Genomic DNA, 20,507 nt, shown 5'->3' with positions numbered 1-20,507 from the left:
GACGCAGGTGGATCTCTGTGAGTTCGAGGCCAGCCTGGTCTCCAGAGCGAGTGCCAGGATACTCTCCAGAGCTACACAGAGAAACCCTGTCTCAAAAAACCAAAAAAAAAATTAAAATAAAATAAAATATATTAAATGAGTTGTATTAGATTGGTTTGCCTGATACAGTCTGGGTATCCAACAACAGCTGCCTGCACACTGCAGAACCCAGTAGGTGCTCAGTCCTCAAGGCTGAATGCCTCTGCAGTTCTAATCTGGTGCTGGAGACCAAGAGAATTCTTGGAGAAACACTGGTCTTCAATCGATGTTGGAAGCTGAAAAGGCTGAGTTCCAGTGTCACTGGAGGACAGTGGGAACAGTGACAGCAACAGAATAGATAACTCATGAACAAAATACAAAAGCAAGCAGTCAAAAAGCAAACTCTTTCCCCTCAGACCACTTTATATTAATATCTAAGCTGCTACCAGAAGATGTGGCTCACATTCCAGGTGAGTCTTAGCATTTCAATTAATGTAACCAAGAAAATCCCAGATACCAGAATGGCCAAGTAGTTATCAGATTTAAGAAAATCCACCACAGGCATGCCCAAAGAGTGACCTGATCTAAATAATACCTCACAGATAAGCCAGAGACTTGTGTCACAACAATTAGGAGCAGTGGCTGCTCACCCAGCACCCAGGTTCAATTCACAGGACCCACATGATGGTCCATACTCTGTAGCTCCAGCCCGAGGGGATCTGACACCCTCTCCTGACATCTGTGGGCATTGCACACGAATAGTGCTTAGAAGAAAAAATGCAAAGCACCCATACACACGCGATTAAAATGGGCACTACAATTGTTACAGGGACTGGTGTAAAAGGGCAACAGAAAGAACAAGAAGACTGGAGACCAGAGACGATGTGAGCAGATGGGAGCCTGGCACTGCTACTCTGTGCAGCACAAAGGACTACGGGTCCCGCCTAGATTTTTTTGTTTGTGTTGTCTTTCGTGAGAGGGTTTACTTACCTGTTGTGGCCCTGGCTATCCTAGAACTAGCTCTGTAGACCAGGTTGGCCTAGAACTCAGAGATGAGTTCTGCCTGCTTCTGCCTCTCAACTGGTTGGACCAAAGGTGTGAGCTACCACGCCCGGCTCAATCTCATTAGGTTTTTTGTTTGCTTGTTTTGTTTTGTTTTTCGAGACAGGGTTTCTCTGTGTAGCTTTGGAGCCTATCCTGGCACTCTCCACTCGCTATGGAGACCAGGCTGACCTCGAACTCACAGAAATCTGCCTTCCTCTGCCTCCCGAGTGCTGGGATTAAAGGCGTGCACCACCGCCCCGCTCAATCTCACCAGGTTTTAAGTGGACCTTTCTGGTCACTTTTTGGAATGGAGCCCGAGGCAGAATCCCTGAGTTGCCGAGACCTGGCAGGGACATAGACTCGGAGGTAGCAACGACTGATCCCGAGCAGCAGGAGGCACCCACTTCCTAGTGTCGCTTTGTGAGTGATGCTGTCCTGGTGGAGGCGGAGGGGGGTATAGGTGTCTTGGGTGAGGCGACGGCAGTACTGGCCCTCCCTGACGACCAGACCAGGTAGAAACCCAGTGGACCCGACTGAATTCTACAACCAAGCACACGACTGCCTGCACATAGCTCCCGCGCTGCCCGCACTGCGCACGTGACCCGCCCTATCCCAGCCTAACCGGCGTTCTCGCACCTCTCATTGGTCACTGAAGTCACGCTGTGCACCAATGACCGAACTACCTCGCCAGGGGCGTGGCGCAGTCACTGCGCACGCGCTGGAAGGCAGGCCCGGCTGAAGGAGCGACGGAAAAGCGAGACTACCGGTAGCTGGCAACCCTGGAAGACCCGGAGCCCGCGGATCGGCCGGAAGTGCCTGAGGACGATGAGGATGATGAGGAGGCATTGCCACATTCCGAGGCCGTGGACGTGTTCCAAGAAGGTCTCGCCATGGTAGTGCAAGACCCGCTGCTCTGCGACCTTCCGATCCAGGTGCGCGACAGGGCTCTGGATGGGCACCCGTGGTCCCACCAGCGAAGGACGCTTCTGTGCATAAGCGGAAAGTTTGGGGTGAGAGGACCCCAAAACACTCCCTCGCAGGCGTGAAAAGTTAGGATTAAACAAATACTAAGATTTTTAACTCAGGAGCAGTGTGACTGGTCTTTTTCCATTTGCCTCAAGCATCAATATGCGTGGGCATAGTGATTCTTTAATGTATTTTTTGACCTTGTCCGTCAAGGGTGTTTTAATCTAACTTCTGTGTCCTCACAGAACTGGGAATCAGACTTGGAGCCTTTCGAATGCTAAACAAGTGCTCTACCACGGAGTTACACCACTTTCTCAACTTTTACTTCCCTCAGTGTTTTATTAAAACATCTGTCGTTACCAGGCGATAGTGGTGGCACACGCCCTTAATCCCACCACTTGGGAGGCGGAGACAGGCGGATCTCTATGAATTCCAAGCCAGCCTGACCCATTTAGAGCTCTAGAACATAGTGTGTCCCTGCCTCAAAACAAACAAAACTATTTTGTCATCACTGGGTTTTGGTAGCTAGTAAATTTGCACCCTTGCCCTGCCTCAACCTAGTCCTACCACACTGCTTGATATAGGACTCTCAGAATCATCAGGCCCAGTGTTCTTCCCTTGTGCAGCTCTGTTTCCATGCATGTTCCTTTGCTCCCTTGTGGGACTTTTTAAATAGAAAATCCTAACCATAGCAGGCAAGAACCCCATATCTGTGCTCTTCATAATACAGGGCACCACTTTGGGGCACTGTCAGCTTGGTTTCCATTGTTATTGTTGGGGTGTTAAGAGAAAGCATCTCCACATCCCTTTGGTCTTTCCTAGGTCACTTTAGAAGAGGTCAACTCTCAGATTGCACTGGAATATGGCCAGGCAATGACAGTCCGAGTGTGCAAGATGGATGGAGAGGTAATGCGTAAGTACCACCATCTTAGTTACTTTTCTCTTGCTGTAAAGAGACATTGCAATCAAGGCAACTTCTAAAAGAAAATGTTTGTGGGGCTCACAGTTCCAGAGGGCTAGAGTCCATGATCATCGTGGCAGGCAGGCAGGCAGGGTCCCGGAGCAGTAACTGAGAGCTTTCATTCTGGTCCACAGGCATGAGACAGAGCTAACTGCAGTAGTGTGGGCTATTGAAACATCAAAGCTCACCCCCAGTGACACACCTCCTCTAAGGAGTGCACACCTAATCCTCCCCAAACAGCTCCACTGGGGCCAAACATTCAAATAGAGAAGCCTATGGGGGCAGTCTCATTCAAGCCACAGCCACCCTTCTCTCTGTAAGCCTGAGCTTTCACAGCAGCAAGGTACTAGCAGAGACCGTGCCTGGGTGTGCTGGGACAGCCACACAGCCACCCTGCCCAACAGAGCAGAGCCCTGGGTTTCTCTCCCATTGCCTGGGGCTCTGTGTGTGGATTCTTCCATATGTGTCCATGATTCCAGCTGTGGTCGTCGTACAGAATGCCACGGTCTTGGACCTGAAGAAGGCTATCCAGAGATACATGCAGCTCAAGCAGGAGCGGGAAGGAGGCATTCAGCACATCAGCTGGTGAGTGAGGCAACAGTACCTTCTGTCATTCCTGGGGTTGTGTGGGCACTACAAGGAGGCAACTTTCAGCTCCTCTTGTGTACACCACCAGTGCTCCTCTTTCGGGTTGGGTAATTCTGTGCCTGAGGGTCCCTCCCCAGTTGTCCTTTCTAAATACCCTTCACTGATGTCACCCTACCCACACTGCTGGATATCGTCACGTGGAAACACCTGACACCTTAATGCCTCCCTAGTTATATATAGGTGGTGTACCTGTCAGTGGCCCCTTCCCTCCTCACCTAGGTGCTGCTGGATCAAGTATCCTGTTATCCAACTCCCTCAGTATTGTCACCTATTTCCTTAGCAAGATGTGTTTGGTACCTCTTGCTAACTGCCTTGGGCCTACCATATACATCATGTAGGGTAAAATGTCCAGAAGGGGAATCTATCTGTCCTGGGTGCCATAAGCTGTATGCTGCAAGCCTCTATCATCCCAGCTGTTTGTTTGGTAGCATGTGCATCACTTAAGTCCCTTCTTTGCAGGTCATATGTGTGGCGGACGTACCATCTGACTTCAGCTGGGGAGAAGCTCACAGAGGACAGGAAGAAGCTCAGGGAGTAAGTCTAATCCACATCCTGAGCTGTAGGTCAGTGGTCCATCAGTGCCTGTGTCCACCAAAAGGCTGTAATAGGAAGGTCCCTAGCTGGATTGACTGTCCTGTGGGCATTTCCTTGGGATTTCCCACTTAATGCAGGGCAAGGAAACAGCCCTGCTATTCTCACAGCAGCCTGGAGCTGCATGAAGGAAACCAGGTGTGGAGGGGGAAGAAGGCTATGGCCATCCTCACCTGATGGTTCCTGATCCCTCAGAAACCCAGTGATCCTTCTGTGAGTCAGACACTGTACCATTCTATCTTTTTCAGTTATGGCATCCGGAATCGAGATGAGGTTTCCTTTATCAAGAAGCTTAGGCAGAAGTGAACCCCAGAGTGACCCAGCAAGATGGTGCCCTTCCCTTGTCCTAACAGGAAAAGATGTTGGGGTAGCTGCATTCCTGAATTGCCTGAGTGGGGTTGTCAGCAGGAGCCCAGAACACTTGAACATGGAAAGTTCCTCGGTCCCTCGCCTTCCTATAAATTCTGCCTGAAGATCCAATGTGGTTTTGTGCCTGGCCTCCAAAATAAACCTGTTTGCTTTGTACATGGACAAATCAAAAAGACACTCTATGTGGTTGAGCTGGATCTGTCCCATATTGGAGGGAGGTGAGGGCAGACACTGGTATTGGGAAGCGCCAAAGTCTCAGAGGCCACACCTAAGCTCTGGAACCATACTGCTACCTCTCTTGCCATGGCCTCATAGTATGGAGTGACACAGCTGAGCAGCTAGCTTTGTTTCTGCTGTGAAGAAACAGGAGCCTGCATCTCGGGGCCTGTGATAGGACCTAGCAGGTGACAAGGATGGAAGTGGAGGCCTCAGGCCTCCATCTAACAGGTTCCCTATAGCCATGTTTCTCCTGGGCTCAGTGAAAAAGACAGCATGGTGAGGAATGAGTTACAAGGGTGCAAGATGCTCCCCACTGTGGATATGCCTGTACTCCCCTAGGTCCATGTCCCAACACTGGCTACTAACCCCACTACAAGACTTCACAGAGAGGTGACAGCCAGTGATGTCTCTGACTTAGAGCAATGGTTCTCAACCTTCCTAATGCTGCAATGCTTTAATACAGTTCCTCATGTTGTAGTGACCCCCGACCATACAATTATTTTCATTGCTACTTCAAAACTGTAATTTTGCTACTGTTCTGAATCGAAATATAAATATTTTTGGAGATAGAGGTTTGACAAAGGGGTCGCAACCCATAGGTTGAGAACCGCTGACATCGGGAATTGTACGTCCAAGGTCTTTGTGGCCTCTCCCACATCCACGGCCAGAAATCAGGAAAAGAAAGAGCCCTGGTCAAGTTAGTGGCAGCTAAAACGCTCCCAGTCCATTTATTGGCCACATGAAGTGGTCGTCAAGGGGACTAGTTAGAAGGTTATCATGGGAACTCATGTAGTATAAGTGTCCAGCAGTAGAAGGGCTCAACAGGAGTGAGCAAGGCACAGAGGTCAGTCTTCAGGGAGCACCGTCTCTTCAGCCCCAGGGGGCTGGGTGTTCTGGGGTGCCTGCAGCTGCTTCAGTGGAGCTGAGCATCCAGCTCGTACTTCTCACAGAACTTGTCGGTGAAGGGGATGCAGGTGAGAAACTCACACCACTCACAGCGGACTGGGTAGACGTAGAAGAGAACCACCAGGCCAGCTAGCAGCCCCAGGAAGACGGCCTGGAAGATGATGATCTGGCAACGCTTGCGGTACAGGTCAAACTTGCCAAAGCTGATGTAAGGCAAGAAGGCAAAGGAAAGGAAGAGGCCACTGATGAAGCCTGAGATGTGGGCGAAGTTGTCGATCCAGGGCAGCAGGCCAAAGGCAAAGAGGAAAAGCACCACGGCCAAGAGCTTGAAGAAGGCACGCCAGGGTCGAGCCAGGATCTGCCAGCTCTGGAACAGCTCCACAAAGAGGCAGGCCAAGATACCAAACTGTGAGCCAGCGGGACCTACCTGATATTGGGGGTCAAAAGCTGTGAGCTAGTGGGGCTGCAGAAGCTCAGGCCCTCATCCTGCCATCCCATCTCTCCGAGCATACTTCATCTCAACACAGATGGGAGTCACACCAGCCATCGGAACACATAGAGGGTTCCCACCCTGAAGCCACCTCACCTCCGCCCGGTATGGCAGGAAGATGGCACTGGCTAGGTTGCCTGTGACACCACTCAGCAGGTAAATGATGGCTATGCGGTGCCAGCCTGCCAGCTTCTCCAGGTCCCGCAGGACTGTCATCTGGAAGCAGACGGATACCAAACAATGCAGGATCCTGTAGGCAGTGAGGGGCACTCAGCAAGAAGGTGGCTTCTCTTTCATCCCCAGTCCGCCACTCCTGGGGAATGAGGCCACCCGCCCAGCCCCCAGTCCCACTTGCCCAGCGTGCAGGAAGAGGGACAGCCACAGGCGGTAGAACTGGTCAGGCACCTCGGGATTGAGGAAAGGCAGGAGGCCACAGACGTCATCCATGCAGTGCACCTATGCAAAGTGGCCAGTCAGCCTCCACAGCAGTGGGGGGCAAAGAGGGGCATGCCCTCAAGGCCTACCTGAGAGCAGAGTGTGGCCTCCTCATGGAAGTAGCCCCTCATGAAGTCACAGTACTCCCGGGAAGTGATCTCACACCTAGAGGGTCATGCCAGGGTTTGGAGGGTGCCCAGCCTTGTAGATGAAGGCTGCTGAAGTCTACAGGCAGCTTCAGCCCCGCCCACCTTCACTGGCCTGGTCTTATTCCCTATGCTGAGACAGGTTACTGCAGGCTTCAGTGAGGGAGAACAGTACTGCCCCAGCCAGCTGCACATGCTCACTAACCTGCCTTTGGTGCCGATGCAGCAGGGCCGGCCCGTGATGACACAGTCCATATGAGGGTGGTTAGTGTGGTTCCCAGCACTGTTTTTGGTGCAGATCTAGGTAAGAAAGAAAAACAAGTGGGTTGGGGCCATTACTACACACACCCAACTCTTGGCCTAATACCCTTATTGGAGACTGAGACAAAGACAAGACTTAGAAACCAGGCCTCCCTTTGAAAGTCTGTATGAAACATGATTTCATCATCAGGAAACACCATCATCCAAGCTTGGCACATGCTTTAAGAAGGGGAAGTAGAAGACAGGGTGAGAACACCTGAATTTGGCACCAAAGTTTCCAATGATTTAATATGGAGGATCACTTTGATTCACCCTAGGAAGACTTGCCAGAAAGTAGCAGTTCCTGCTACACATTACAGTGCCTTCCAATAATGTTCTATGTGAATTGCATGCAATTTCATGTAACCCTGAAGTGTAACATGTATGTGCACGATGACCTGTCCAGAATGTGCAAAGCTAGGACTCAGCAGAAAGGGCCGAGCCCTATTGCTGACGGGTCAACAAGCTGCCAGAGTTGGACTTGTGACTTGGGCTTTCAGCCTTGGACCCCAGGGTTTGTACTAATGGCTTTGTCATCCAATCAGATCTGTCTCCCCTTTGGCTTCCTCTCCTACTTTCCTACTTTGCAGCTTTGCTGATTTTAACTGCTTCATTCTTCTGCTTCTTGGTATCTTTCTTTTGAAATAAAAAGACACAATACCCAATTCAAAAAAAAAAAAAAAAAGAAAGAAAGAAAAGAAAACCAGGCCTCCCTTGATTCAAGCAGATTAACACCCGAAGCCTGAGCTGAGCCACCTGCAAATAGAATACTATTTGGCCTCTCGAGTCTTCACCTAGTTCTCTTGCAAGCCTTGCTGGACAGGCTGGGCAAAGGCTAGGGCAGAAGACGTGGGTGATCCAACAATGAGTCTGCAGCACCATTAATGCTAGAGTGTGGCCTCCTCCCCCACTTGACAAGCATGAGACCCCAGCTCACCGGCCACTTGGTGATATCTTCTGGCCACTCATGAGGGTCCTCGGAGGAAGGCTCGTCACATACCCTGCATGAGCCCAATGGTTAGAGCCTTTGTCCCATGGTAATGTCACCCTTCTGCTCAAAACAAGGAATCCTCCACAACCCTCAGACATAGCCAAGGGTATTTGAAGAGAGTAATCAATGGTGCTCACCTGGGGTCCTGGTGGCAGACAGAACCAAACTGCCTCTTGTTGCCTGCAAGGTCTGGGGCACTGGGATGAATGGGCCACTTCACCCATACTGCCAACGTAGACTGTGGGGGACACAGGGCCAGCCCTAGTCAGATCCCATGATCTGTCTGCTCAGTTCAGAGCAATGTGCTGGCTCAGTCAGGAGTCAAAGGCAAGGCCCCATGAGTGCCTCCTGCCTCCACACAGCTGTTAGGTTAAAACCCCAGAAACCCATAGGGGAGTATTACAAAGTGCCCGATGCATAGTAGAGGCATAGAGACAGCCTCTGCCCTGAGGTAGGGAGACGGCATCAGCTATGTGTGGTGTCAAAGTTTGGGTGAGTCTTTTGCATTGTATTTTCTTTTGAGACCACGGAGTATAGTCCAGGCTGGCCTGGAACTTAAGTAGGAACATCCTCCTACTTCAGCATCTGAACTAATGTGCTTGCTGGCAGCATACACCATCAAATAAGGCAATATTCACTTAAGATATAATGCAAACAGGTGCTGAAAGAGCAGCCCAAACCAAGACCAAATTAAAGTCAAATGAGCATCTTCCACAGGAACTGAGTCAAGTGCGAGGATGAGAGGAGCCTAGTGAGGGTTCCACACACTGCCAAAAGCAGAGTAAAGAGCACTGTGGGGCCTGAATCTGGAAGTAAGAGTGGACAGCACAGGAAACCCACCGAGCACTCCTCCTTCGAAGTCTGCACACAGCCAGACCGGTCATTGCGTACACAGCAAGCTGAGTGCTTTTCACGCTCCCGGGCAGCAAGGATGAAGCTGTGCACCTGTGGGTCCTGGCGCATACAGGGTGAAAACTTGGCACCCAGGTGAATGAGGGCCTCCTGTGAAGAGGGAGACAGCAGCTATGGCCTCTGGCCCAGGACTGATGGGATACCTCCAAGCACCACCTCCAGCCCTGTCCTCACCGAGCTGGGGCCGATCCAGAAGTTCTCCTGCTGAACGTATTTGACATTCTCATAGACACCACGCTTCCGAAGTACCTAGAAATTAGGAAGTGAGATCAGATCAAGTCTCTGGGTCTAGAGCCTGGACTCCAGTTATCTGGGTGCAGGAATAGTTGCTGGGCTCACCGAGTCCACTGTCTCATGCTGCGAGAAGCCCACAGGAGCAATACCATAGATGCACACAGCCAGAATGGTGACCAGTGAGTGCACGAAGGTGAGCCAGTAAGTGAAGAAGGGCCTGTGAGACAGAGGTATGAGGAGCATCCCTGACTTGGATCCTAACCCCAGCCCAGCCTCTGTCCCAACACAACCTACCTGTGGTCATCCATGTCCTCGATCTGCCGCTTGACATAGCTGTCAATACGTTTCCGGTAGGTGCGGTTGGTGAGCCTTCCCACCATCCCCAAACCATAGGGCCGCTTTTCCCGGGCGAAGAGCTTTCGTACTGGCACAGCGATGCGCTGACCCCTCCTGGGTCCAGCCGCACTGACTACCTCCTGGCGAAGCCGCACCTTGGGCTGCGGGGCTAATGTGCTGCCCTCCTTCTGCTTCCGCCAGCCTCGCTCCAGGGGCCTAGAGGGGACCAGCATGTTCACTTCCTGCCTAGGACCTACAACTGCCTTCCCTCTTGGGCAGAATCAGAACATTGCTCTGTGTCTCTGCTGCCCTCCCAGGGGTGGAGACACCCAACAAGTCATCCCTCTTCTTTCTCCTCCTTACAGCAAGCCCCTGGTAGCTTGGGAGGCAGAGAATGGAGAGCCAAGACTGAGGCTCTACAGCTCAACAGTGTTTACTAGGCCATGACCTTCCTCCCATACAGACTCTAGCCCCTGGGCTCTGGAATTTATGTAGCTGGGCATCAAAGTCTAGGGTTGTGCCTATGCCTGGGTCCGTATACCCACAGTGGGCAGGCTATATTCCCAGTTCCCTAGTCAGTTCAAGCTATGACTACTGCAGCATCACACCCAAGGGCCCAGCTGCTCCCCATGAGGTACTCTCCCTGTGCACACACACACACACACACACACACACACACACGCCTGTACTCACAGCATCAAGTGGCTTCGTTCAAGTTCACTGCGGTCCAGGGCCCCACCCGTGAGGTCGGCCTGCTCTGGGGCTTTCTCCCAGTCCTTCAGCGCTGCCTCTGATGGGGACTCAAACACCTCATCTGGGTATGTGGACAGCTCCTCATGGAGGACACCTTCCTGAGCAAATATGTGAGGTCAGGGTGGATCCAAAGACAGAGGAGATGGGGCGACACTTCAGGCCCTTCTTACCCGGGCGAAGAAAGACGTATCCAACTCATCAGGGAAGTCCACCATGTCTTCCTCCAGGAAGCTGGCAGGCGTAAAGCTTCGACGCTGTCCCCTTCGTAAAGTGCCATCCCTAATAGACCGACCCTGAGGACAAGAAGGTGACTTTAGGACCTGGAAGTGGAAGTGAGCTCAGCTCCCACACCTCCAGCCGTGGGTCCCCTACACTTGCCTTCACCAGCGCTGCAGCAGCCCGGAAGCTCATCTTGGCCACTGATTCACGTTTGCGCCGCCTAGGGAGCCGATTAAAACCTGAGCGGGAGCTAGAGAAGGAGCAGAGGGAGGCAGCACCCGGTGTGACAGGGGTGTGGGGAGCACTCAGACCATCAGCGGTGTCATCAGCCATGCGGAAGGCCCGGCCACGGGCCAGAGGGTCTATGATCTGGGGGAGTCAAAGATGCTAGATCAGTATACAGACCCAGGCAAGCCTTCCATGAAGAGCACAGATGCTGCCTACCCACTAAGACACCTAGAGGGCCCCTCTCCCCCTTGACATTTGCTATCCAGAACCTGAGCTGGTAGAACCTTAGGACTCTTTTCCTCCTGGGAGTATCTCAGGAGCCTCTCTAAGACCGTGGCTGCTATCCCATCTGCAGGCTCGGACGAATACTCTCCCTCCCCACCCTTCCCCACCAGCTAGAGGAGCAGAATGAGGAGCCAGCGGCAATACCTTCTGCATGCCCAGCTGGCATGGCCCCACATAGAGTGGAGGTGGAGTCTCAGTGCTGGTCAGCGACACGTTGTCCTGGCTGGGCAGGTCCAGTTCCCGAATGACCTGAGGTTTTAGCTTCCCATACCGCTGGCTGCAGTGACGGATGCTCTTGCGCTGCCACTTCTGGGTGCTGTCACTGTCCTTGCTCACTCCAAACCAGTCTGCTGTCCCCCTGGCATGGGAAGGACTCAGCAAGGGGAAGCTATATCTCCTGTCCCCCTACCCCAGTCAGGGAGCCTCAAAGACTAACCCCCTGGGTAGATCTCCAGTCACTCCAAGAACTGGGTCTAGTTGACAACATCTAATTATAAGGACAAGAGTATGTTCCAACTCTGGCCACCCCAATTCCCACTACAGCATTCTGCATGCCTGTCAGCAGAAGGTTCTCATAGGCCCTCACCCAGCCCTGAGTCCAGAGACAGACCTTGGCCTCAAGCAGCCACCACCACCCCAGGCACAGTAGGAGCTATAGGGCGGCCATGGTCTTTGGACATGCAAATAAAAACACAGCCAGCCCCAGCCGTGAACAGTCAGGGAATGTCAAGTCAAGCACTCCAACAGCTCCAAGAGGCTACATAACGTGCATGTGCCAGAAAACACCAACACACTCAAGACCTGCATGAGGTACCTGAGTAAGGACCAAGAGAGAGACTGGCGCTGTGGAAGGGCCTTGCAAGCAGCCCGGGGCCCCAGGAGAGGCAGAGTGTGGACACGCCCAAAGCGTACCTGTCGGCTGTGAGGGGCCAGGCTATTAGGGTGGGGAGAAGGGAGAGTGCATGCCCAGGGAACAGAGGCAGAGGGAGTGACAGCCATAGGTCCCCAGAACAGGTAGATGATGAAGAGGTGCTGGGGTTAAGATGGAGGAGAAAGCTGAGAGAGAAGGGGCCTTTGCCCCTTTCCCATCCCCAGTACCTAAAGAGGATTCTGTATGACTATCTCTAGGCCCCCACCCTAGCCCCAGCCCGTGGAACAGCCAGGATGGTGCGGTACCTGCGGATGGTCTGTGTGATGGACGTTTGACGCTGGAGTACCAGCCGCCGAGACTCATGGTGGGGTGATGGGACACGGGCTGTCTCAGCTGGCATACTCACACTCCGCAAAAAAGCCTGACGCCGCAGAGGCTAGAAATAGAGTCATGGTGAGGAGCCTGGCGAGGGAATTCCCCAAACCCCCACTGGCTAGATAGAACCTACCTGCAAAAAGCTAGGCTCTTCTGGTGCTGGGGGCGCCACAGCTGGGATGTCCAATTTGAGCCACGGGGGCTTCTTGCGTTGCAGACTGCTAGTACTATCTCTTCGGGCCTCACTCATGGTTCCAGAGGCAGTGAGACAGGTCTGAGGTGGGAGGTTATGTTAAGTGACAACCCTGACAAGTCTCCAAGAACCCCATGGATCCAAACCCAGAAGAAGCAGTGCAAGCCCAACAGAGGTGCTCACAGCTCCTGCTATAATGCTGGCATGCTCTGTGCCTGATCTCACCACAGACAGGTCCCCCAACAATAGAAATCCATGGGACAACACTGCAGGCACTTACTATGAGCAAGACCAGATGCCTGGCACACGCCGGTAGAAAGCTCCCACACTCTTGAACTTAAAGCCTAGGTAAAAATAGCCTTATAAATGCTCGGTGTGTTGGGCAGAAAACAAACTACAGGTGCTTGGCAGGGGATAGTGAGGATTCCCTGCCAGCTGGACATGGGTGAAAACTGCACAGACAGCATGTGGAGCTGTGCACAAATGGAGCAGCAGGGCAAAGTCTGTGAGCACAGGACACCAGCCCATCTGTCCCAGGCTACCTTACCCACCATGACTTCCACTTCACACACACGGAAGACTCCCTACATTTAGACAAAGAGATGACTTCCTGGGGCTTCAGAGCAACAGCTAGGGCACCAGACTCCTGTGTGCAAAGGACTTTACAAAGAGAAGTCCCTTGGTGCTGGGTAATCTCAGTACTAAAGAGACAGCAGATCTCCATGAGTTCAAGGCCAGCCAGGGCTACACAGTGAGACCATGTCTAAAAACAAAACAAAAATCCCTTGGAGTAGAAAACACAATGAATGACCACCAGGTGGCACCAATTGCCAAAAAAGGCCATGATGTTACTAGGCAGGGACAGGTTGAGGAAAGCTCCTAGAATACCTAAGACCCTAAACCTAACACACAAGCAGGCCCTCCAGACAGCTCAGGTAAAAAAAAAAAAAAAGTTCTTGGTATGCAAGCCTGAGTTCAATCCCCAGAAACCACAAAAGAGGGAGAAGGGGATTAATCCACAAAGAAGTTGTTCTATAGCCTCTGATTTTATATACATTTTCGGGCATGGTGATACATGCCTTTAATCCCAGCCCTTGGGAGGCAGAGGCAGGCCCCTGTAAGTTGAAGGACAGCCTGGTCTACACAGTGAGTTCCAGAACAGACAGACAGAATTACATAGGAGACCCTGTCTTGAAATTGTGTATGTGTCTCTCTCTCTGTGTGTGTGTGTGTGTATTTGAGCCAGGCATACTACTGCACACCCCTAATCTTGGCACTCAGGAGGCAGAAGCAGACAGATACAGATATCTGTGATTTTGAGGCTAGCCAAGTTCCAACCAGGGCAAAAAGGCCTGCTCAAGACTGTCAGGTGAATCTTGGCCTCTGTGGGACTCTTACTTCCCCCTTTACAGGGACCATCACAGCAGATATACACCTGACCATGCTCCAAGTAAAGGGCCTCATGTGTCTGTAAAGCGAATTGGGCTCCCTGATATAGGTCTCAGGGGGCTGAGGATGCGGGCAAGGGCTCTCTGACATAGGACTCAGAGGGCAGAAGACACAAAATCCTAGACCTTCTAGTCTGCAGACCTGAACTGGCTTTGTAACCCACTTGTTGATGCTTCAATTTAGGACTCTCCCTCTCCATGCCCGGAAGAGACAGAAGCTCCACTCTCACTACACAAACGGGAAATGAGGCCTGGAAGGCAGGGAATTCCCAAAGCTGGACTGGGCCCTGTGAGACCCACTGGGTAAGGGACAGGTACCAGACAAGATGGAGAATGCCTTACATGTCCTGCCTGTGGTCCATCCTCAGGAGCCCCAGAAAGAACATGGTCAAGAGTGGTCCCAGGATCACAGAGAATGCTGAGTGCTGGGGATGGCCTTTCCAACAAGTTGGGTACCTGTGCCCGACTTTTCTAGGTGGCATTGAACTGGTGCCTTTCTCAGGAATACCAGATGCCATTTCCAACAGCTACTAATATCCATGGCTCCACCTCCCTGACCAAAGTCTGTCTTTGACCTCCATGTCTCCTACATCAAAGTCCTGCAACATGCTTTCTGCCGGCCTCCAGGGCTCTGTCCACTGGTGCTGCCTTACCTAAGCACAGGGTGGCGAGTGCCAGTTCTCCTGAGTGGAGTGTGGGGACTCTGGAAGGAGCCGATCCTTCAGCAGGACCTGGAGACAACAGCTAACCAGCTGAGCAGCTGACCAGTGCTGAGTGTGAGTGGGAAAAGCACAAGCTAAGAGGGCAGTATACAAGCACTGGGAACCTGACCCTACAACCAGCTCCTGCCCAGCATCAGGGTCTCCCGGGGCCCCCTTCTATAAACCCCCAACACTACAGTGAAAAGACCCCCACACACACAACACTAGGCCTGCAGTTTGGGGAAAGGACTCCCACCCTGCCCTAGTACTTCAGGCTACCCCAACTTGCCCCACCCTATGCTCTGTTACTAACAGGGCCTCAAGCTAGTGGGATTCACAAGTCCTGGGGGAGGGGCATACCAGGCTAGACAAAGAGTCTAGGCCAAGGAACAGCACACTGCTGGCCCACAGTGGCTCAGTGTCTAGATCTCCCCCAGGCACACAGTGGGCTCTTGTTCCCTGACAACCCTTTCTCTCTCCTCTGCTGGCCCCAGTGCAGTGGGAAACCATGGCCCATGGAGAGGCTGACTGCCTGGGGTCACACACCATGAGTCACCCCAGAAACATAAGGAGCCGCCCAAAAGGGAACTAGAGTAAGTGGGAAGTGTTGGAAAGCAAGCACTCAGTGGTTGGAGGTGGGATGGAGTCAAGTCGGGCAGCAGAACCTTGTCAGGGCTCCAAGCAGCTTGAGCGAGATTCCAGTTGAGGGTGAGGGACAGGGTGGACCAGGGAGCCTTGGAAGCGGCACACATCAGAAGCCTCTCTGTGGACACAGTGTAATGAGTAAGAGGGAGGTTGTAGAGGAGATAGGGGTCTGTCTTGCTGTGGGACAACTGGGGACCCTTCAGGCTACCCCTGTTCATCAGCACAGTTAGAGCCAGGAAGCCAGAAGGCAGGTAGAGCAATATGAGCCAAAAATCTATTCCCATACCACTGTCTCCACCACTTACAAGCATGAGTATCCCTGGACTTTTCTTGATTTTTTTTGAGACAGGGTCTCATGTAGCCCATGCTGGCCTCAGATTCACTATGTAGTTAGAGGAATGTCTTGAATTGATTCTCCTGCCTCCACTCCCTAAGTGCTGAGATTACAGATGTGCACCACCACACCTGGCAAGCCTCCATTTTCTCATCTGAAAAGGGGTGATGCAAGTGCCTGGCACACAGTAGGTACTCAGCAAGTAGCAGCTGAATCAACAGAAGGACGGGGTGCTTGCCTGAGTGGGAAGAAGGCAGTCAAAGCTGAAGTGCAGCCCCGATACGGTGTTAATACACCTGCAATCCCAGCACCCAGCTCAGGAAGGAAGACTCCGAGTTTGAAGCCTGTCCAGGCTACATTATGAAACCCTGTCTCAAACAAAAAACAAGATAGCAAAGCTGCGGGTGGGAGCTACAGGTGTGAGAGGGACCTGAGGATGCTCACTGCAAAGGAAGAGTATAGGAAGGAGCGGCTGCAGACACACATAAGGCACAGGCACTCAAGACACAGTGGCATAGGATGCTACAATGTCTCACACTCCGGCATCCCACTTGAAACCTGTTGCTTCAAACAGCTTTCTACAGCCTCTGTGCACCATCACGACATGCTACTGTGACTCCCCTGGCCTCATCTGTAAATGGCATCACTAATATTCAGTGTTTGCTGGGCCCTCTGTGGAACTCTGCGACCTCCACTCTGGCTCCTCCATTTTCAGCATGGGGCAGGGCAGGCCTTTGCAGTGCCCTCCCTCATCTCCAGGACACACTAGATTTTGTCCCCTCCCCATCACCTGCCAACATCTCAGGCAAGCATACACAAGAGCGCAGCGAACAAGGGATTCTCTGCTGCAGTCTGTGGGAAGCTACTAGGCCCTAGGGGTGCAGGAAGCCCTGGGACTCGAGAGACCAAGGGATGGTGGAGCTCATGGGAGGAAAGGGGTCATCCCTGGGGAGAGGCACCAGCCATAGCTCAAAAGCACACACAGACCCCTATCTCTGATTGCCAGCCAGTCATGAAGGGGCTTGGAGTAAAAAGTGAGCTGTAAATTAGACTCTGGATTAGTACCCACTAAGATGGACACTTCTGGTCCCAATCTTCAGTCCTGCTGAATGCCTGAATGGAAGGAGAAGGCACAGAGTTCCCCAGAATTGCTCTGACTGACTCCTGACATCCTACTGCGAAGAAATCCCTCCCAGGAACCTCAGGAAGGAGACAAAATTGGAGAGGCTTGGGGTGGGGGGTGGGGTAAACTGAGCCTGCAGCAACAGCTTCAGTCATCAAAAGCCTAGGACACCTGCCTCAGACCAGATCCTAACTAACCCTGTTTACAGTATAACCTATGGCAGGAAGGAGTCACTTATGTCCATTTTACAGATTAACTCAGCGAGGCTGTTCACAGCCTGAGGTCATGGGGCCTCAAGGGAGTTCAGCACCTCGGCCAGGTCTGCCAGGGAACTGGGAGGGAACCAGCAACTGCAGAACATCTGGGGCTAAGAGTGCTGTGACTCTCTGTATGACCCCATCTTCAGGTGAGGGAAAAGGGCGTCACCCCTAAACACAACAAACTCCAAAAAAAATGGTCAGAAGGCAGAGAATCTGATCCTATGACAGTGAGGCGAGGGAGCCTTCACATTCAGGGAAGGGGTACCTTGAGGACAGACAGAGCGCAGAGGGATGGCTGGGGCTAGGGTAATAGGAGGGAAGGGCTCTGATGGTCCTTTAACTGGAGAACCAAACCAGTGCCACTCACTACACTAGCTCCCCAGGAGAGGAGCCAAGGCTGGGTCACCCAAGTAGACCTCCCAGTAGGGCTCCTGCAGAGGAACTGGCCAGCCATGGAGGCTGCCTGGAGGTCTGTGGAGGGTGCAAGAACCTATACCTTCAGTCTAGACCTACCAGATAGACTTGCCCTCTTAGCAGATCTCTGCTAAGGACCCAGCTTGCACAGAGTGACCCTGGTAGCAGAGGACTCTGCCTCTGGAACCTCTTGAGAACCGGCCAGCTGCTGAGCCCCAGCATTCTCCAGGCTTAAGGGCGGGGGCAAGGGGCTGAGGCTCGCCCCGTGGAGGTGGGGAGCACCTAGCCTGGGACTGCCCCGACTTCTAGCTGGTCTAAACCTGAAAAGCCAGTTTCATCCTAGAATCTTCTCCTTGCTTCAACAGGAAGTGGGGAGGGGGGGCTTTCCCAGGACAGAGGGAGGGGGGCTCTAGATCCAGGCCCCGCCCACGCAGACAGGCACACTACCCCAAGAGGCTCACGGTGCAGGAACTCTGATTGGGACAAACTGAGCGGAAAGAAAGCCTAGGGAGAGTCCCCTGACAATTCTCCACCCAGCTCTACAAGCATGCTCCCAGCAGGACAGACAGGCCCTCTGCCTATCCCTGAGCACCTAGGGTCCGCGGTCACCCCACCGCGCCCAGGCCTACTCCAAGAACCCGACTGTGGCTTCGGGCTCGCCCTCGGGACCACTGCACAGGGCGGGAGCTGTCTTTGGAGGCAGTTCCCGGGTTTGCTGATGCGAGCCGGGCTGAAACGGGCCGAGCAGGCCCAGTCGAGCTCTTCAGCCCGCAGCAGCTGCTGTTACTCCCGTGAGCGGAGAGGACGCGGACCCGGTGGTCCGAAGTCGCGCGCTCTGCGCAGTTTGAGATGCCACTCTTGCGGGACCAGGGAAAGGGAGGGCATGGGGGAAGGGCTGGCAGCCGAGGCGCTGCTCCGGGAGGCTGCGGCCCTTGGACCTCCGGCCCCAAGGATCCGATGGGCCGCCCCGTCTGCCCCGCCCGCCAGGCCGCGCCGATCCGACCACGGGCTATTTCTGTGGGGCGCCGGGCTGGAATCCGGGCCGCGCCGCCTCCGCGGGCGCCCAGGAAACTCCGCGCACCGGTCTGGCAGCGATCGGCGGACACTTGCGCCAGAACGCAAGCCCCGCACCCGCCCGCCCTGAGCCCCGCGCCAAGATCCCAGCCGCCACTCACCGCCGCGGGGTTCTCGGAGGGGTCTGCACCGGCTGCCGCCGCCGGCCGGGAGGGCGCCCGCGCCTAGTCCCTGCCTGCGCCGCCCGCGCGCCGGCCCGGCCCGTCCGCCTGGGAATGCCACGGGCCGAGGGGCGTGCGCGCCGGGGGCGGGCCCGGCAAAGGGGCGGCCGCCTGACTCAGGGCTGAGGAATGCGCACCGCCCGCCGCCTGCCCCGGGCGCCTCCTCCGGGAAGACCGCCGGCTGCGCTCTGCCAGGCGTCCCGCAGAGACACCTGTGGCTGGGAGTGGGGGTCGCTGATGACCGCGATGATCAACGTCGGTCCTGGGCTCTCCTTTCCCTGACTACTAGGCTGTTCACCTTGCTCTTGTGCTGCCCCTAACTGTGCTTGGGAAGGGAGGGAAGGGAGCTCCAGAGAGCAAGAGGGTGAGGGTGGGAGGCACCTAAAAGGCCAGATTGGACGCCCCTTTGGAAGGCGCGCACTGGTAAATCTCTGAGGCTCCGGAAGCCCTCACTTCCCTCATGCACACACTCCTGATCCTTCATAGTAAACACTCATGCTTTCAACCGCTCACACACTTGTTTACACAGAAACGCGCGCGCACGTGCACTCCAAATGCACTTTCATGGGCTCATAGTCTTACCCTAACACATTTACACATGTGCACACTAACACTCATACACTGATACAGTGTCACAGGAACCCTAGCTCAGCAATTACCCCTTCCCCTACTTCTTTCCCAGCAGGTACAAGGGCCAGACTGCACCTGCCACTCCTTAAGCCATTGTGCAGAGTGACAGCAGCATTTTGTACATTGCCTCAGTGCTCAACGTCACCTTTGGTGCAGAAACTTGTTCCTCTGTAAGCTGGACACAACGTGTCCCTTTACCCTCAGCTGAGCTATGGCTGAGGGAAAAGGAGGCTGTCCTCATGCAGATGTTCTGGGCTCCTGTAGGCCACACATGCCAGGCCAGAGAAGCGGACAGTCTCCATACCTAGTATTCTTGACCCCTGCTAGGAATAGGCAGGGTCTGGATGCCCAGTCTGGGCTAGCTTGGGTGGTGTGCTATATGGAAAAAAGGGAACCAGCCAGAGCTGGGCATCTGCTATCTGTAGGTCCCTCCTCCTGCCATGGATGCTTCAGGGGTCCACCCAGATCTATGCTGAGACCTAGAAATCTTAAGAAACCCTACAGGAGATTCACAGGAAAGACATACCCTACTCCAGGCCCAGCCATCTTTTTAATACTAAAAAGAATTAGTATATATTTATTTATGTCTCTGTGCACATGGTTGCAGGTGCCTGCAGATGCACCCAGGCACTGTAGTTATAGACAGTTGTGAGTTGCCCAATGTGGGTGCTGGGAACTGAACTCCAGTCCTCCAGAAGAGCAGGCAGCAAGCACCCTTAACTGCTCCAGCCCCGGAGGCTGCCTGCACTCAGTGACAGAAAAACAAACGGCTTTCCAGGATTCATTGCTCCAGCAGCCATGCTGCTCTCACACTGCAGGGAGCCTACAGTGGCCCTCTTGCAAACCCTGCCATCTCCATCCACGTGCACAGGTGCTGTTCCCAAGAGCATGATCCCGGTGGATAAATACCCATCTCAGCACATAGGGGATCTCAAGATTCCCCAGACACAGCCCACCCTGACCTCCTGAGTGAGGGCATGAGGACAGTGTGAGCAGAGGAGTGGCCTGTATCCAGTCTCTCCAGTCCCAGTACCTTCTGCCTGCCCTATTGTCCTATGCTTTGGGTGGAAGAGACTAGTACTCAAAATCCCACCCCTGGCTTCTCTCATAATTTCATGGGCTACACAGAACAGGAAGTTGGTTGCAATTCCTTAACACTCTGGGAGCTGGTGAACACATGTCAGGTGACAGGCATCTACACTACACTACCTGGGTAGTGTAGTACTC

At 53.5% G+C, this 20,507-nt stretch overlaps 2 protein-coding genes across 6 annotated transcripts; one reads left to right on the top strand and one right to left on the bottom strand.

Moving 5' to 3' along the window:
• The first annotated feature begins 1,767 nt into the window (after nucleotides 1-1,767).
• On the top strand, nucleotides 1,768-4,774 carry Snrnp25 (small nuclear ribonucleoprotein U11/U12 subunit 25). The gene is made up of 5 exons (XM_027425164.2): nucleotides 1,768-1,994; nucleotides 2,851-2,941; nucleotides 3,469-3,574; nucleotides 4,097-4,171; nucleotides 4,477-4,774. Exons 1-5 carry the CDS (start codon nucleotides 1,953-1,955, stop codon nucleotides 4,532-4,534), a joined length of 372 nt encoding a protein of 123 aa, XP_027280965.1. The 5' UTR covers nucleotides 1,768-1,952; the 3' UTR covers nucleotides 4,535-4,774.
• Nucleotides 4,775-5,509: 735 nt separating this feature from the next.
• Rhbdf1 (rhomboid 5 homolog 1) lies at nucleotides 5,510-18,743 on the bottom strand. Of its 5 annotated transcripts, XM_027425160.1 has the most exons (20): nucleotides 15,305-15,402; nucleotides 14,592-14,708; nucleotides 12,771-12,834; nucleotides 12,431-12,571; nucleotides 12,228-12,358; nucleotides 11,196-11,409; nucleotides 10,698-10,907; nucleotides 10,490-10,612; nucleotides 10,260-10,417; nucleotides 9,525-9,782; nucleotides 9,336-9,447; nucleotides 9,171-9,245; nucleotides 8,925-9,086; nucleotides 8,222-8,322; nucleotides 8,031-8,094; nucleotides 6,999-7,093; nucleotides 6,737-6,812; nucleotides 6,568-6,668; nucleotides 6,309-6,462; nucleotides 5,510-6,149 (listed from the first exon to the last, which is right to left on the bottom strand). In XM_027425160.1, the coding sequence occupies exons 4-20, from the start codon at nucleotides 12,545-12,547 to the stop codon at nucleotides 5,730-5,732; spliced, it is 2,571 nt and encodes an 856-aa protein (XP_027280961.1). In that variant the 5' UTR covers nucleotides 12,548-12,571; nucleotides 12,771-12,834; nucleotides 14,592-14,708; nucleotides 15,305-15,402; the 3' UTR covers nucleotides 5,510-5,729. The 5 variants fall into 5 exon arrangements, with proteins under 5 accessions (XP_027280961.1, XP_027280963.1, XP_027280962.1 ...); XM_027425162.2 differs by lacking the exons at nucleotides 14,592-14,708; nucleotides 15,305-15,402 and adding an exon at nucleotides 18,591-18,663; XM_027425161.1 differs by lacking the exon at nucleotides 12,771-12,834.
• Between the last annotated feature and the right edge of the window lie 1,764 nt (nucleotides 18,744-20,507).

The sequence above is a fragment of the Cricetulus griseus genome, chromosome 7 (assembly GCF_003668045.3).
Source record: "Cricetulus griseus strain 17A/GY chromosome 7, alternate assembly CriGri-PICRH-1.0, whole genome shotgun sequence".
Taxonomy (NCBI): Eukaryota; Metazoa; Chordata; class Mammalia; order Rodentia; family Cricetidae; genus Cricetulus; species Cricetulus griseus.
Note: the sequence above shows the minus strand (reverse complement) of the source record. Positions and strands in the feature narration are given on the sequence as shown.

Excerpts from the sequence above, each read along its gene's own strand:
- Snrnp25 (XM_027425164.2), top strand. The coding sequence starts at position 1,953 with ATGGTAGTGCAAGACCCGCTGCTCTGCGACCTTCCGATCCAG. Across the intron at positions 2,942-3,468 it reads GATGGATGGAGAGGTAATGC|CTGTGGTCGTCGTACAGAAT; the intron begins GTAAGTACCACC and ends CCATGATTCCAG. Across the intron at positions 4,172-4,476 it reads GACAGGAAGAAGCTCAGGGA|TTATGGCATCCGGAATCGAG; the intron begins GTAAGTCTAATC and ends TATCTTTTTCAG.
- Rhbdf1 (XM_027425158.2), bottom strand. The coding sequence starts at position 12,547 with ATGAGTGAGGCCCGAAGAGATAGTACTAGCAGTCTGCAACGCAAGAAG. Across the intron at positions 10,908-11,195 it reads GCCAGCTGGGCATGCAGAAG|ATCATAGACCCTCTGGCCCG; the intron begins GTATTGCCGCTG and ends TGACTCCCCCAG. Across the intron at positions 9,448-9,524 it reads GAGGACATGGATGACCACAG|GCCCTTCTTCACTTACTGGC; the intron begins GTAGGTTGTGTT and ends TCTGTCTCACAG.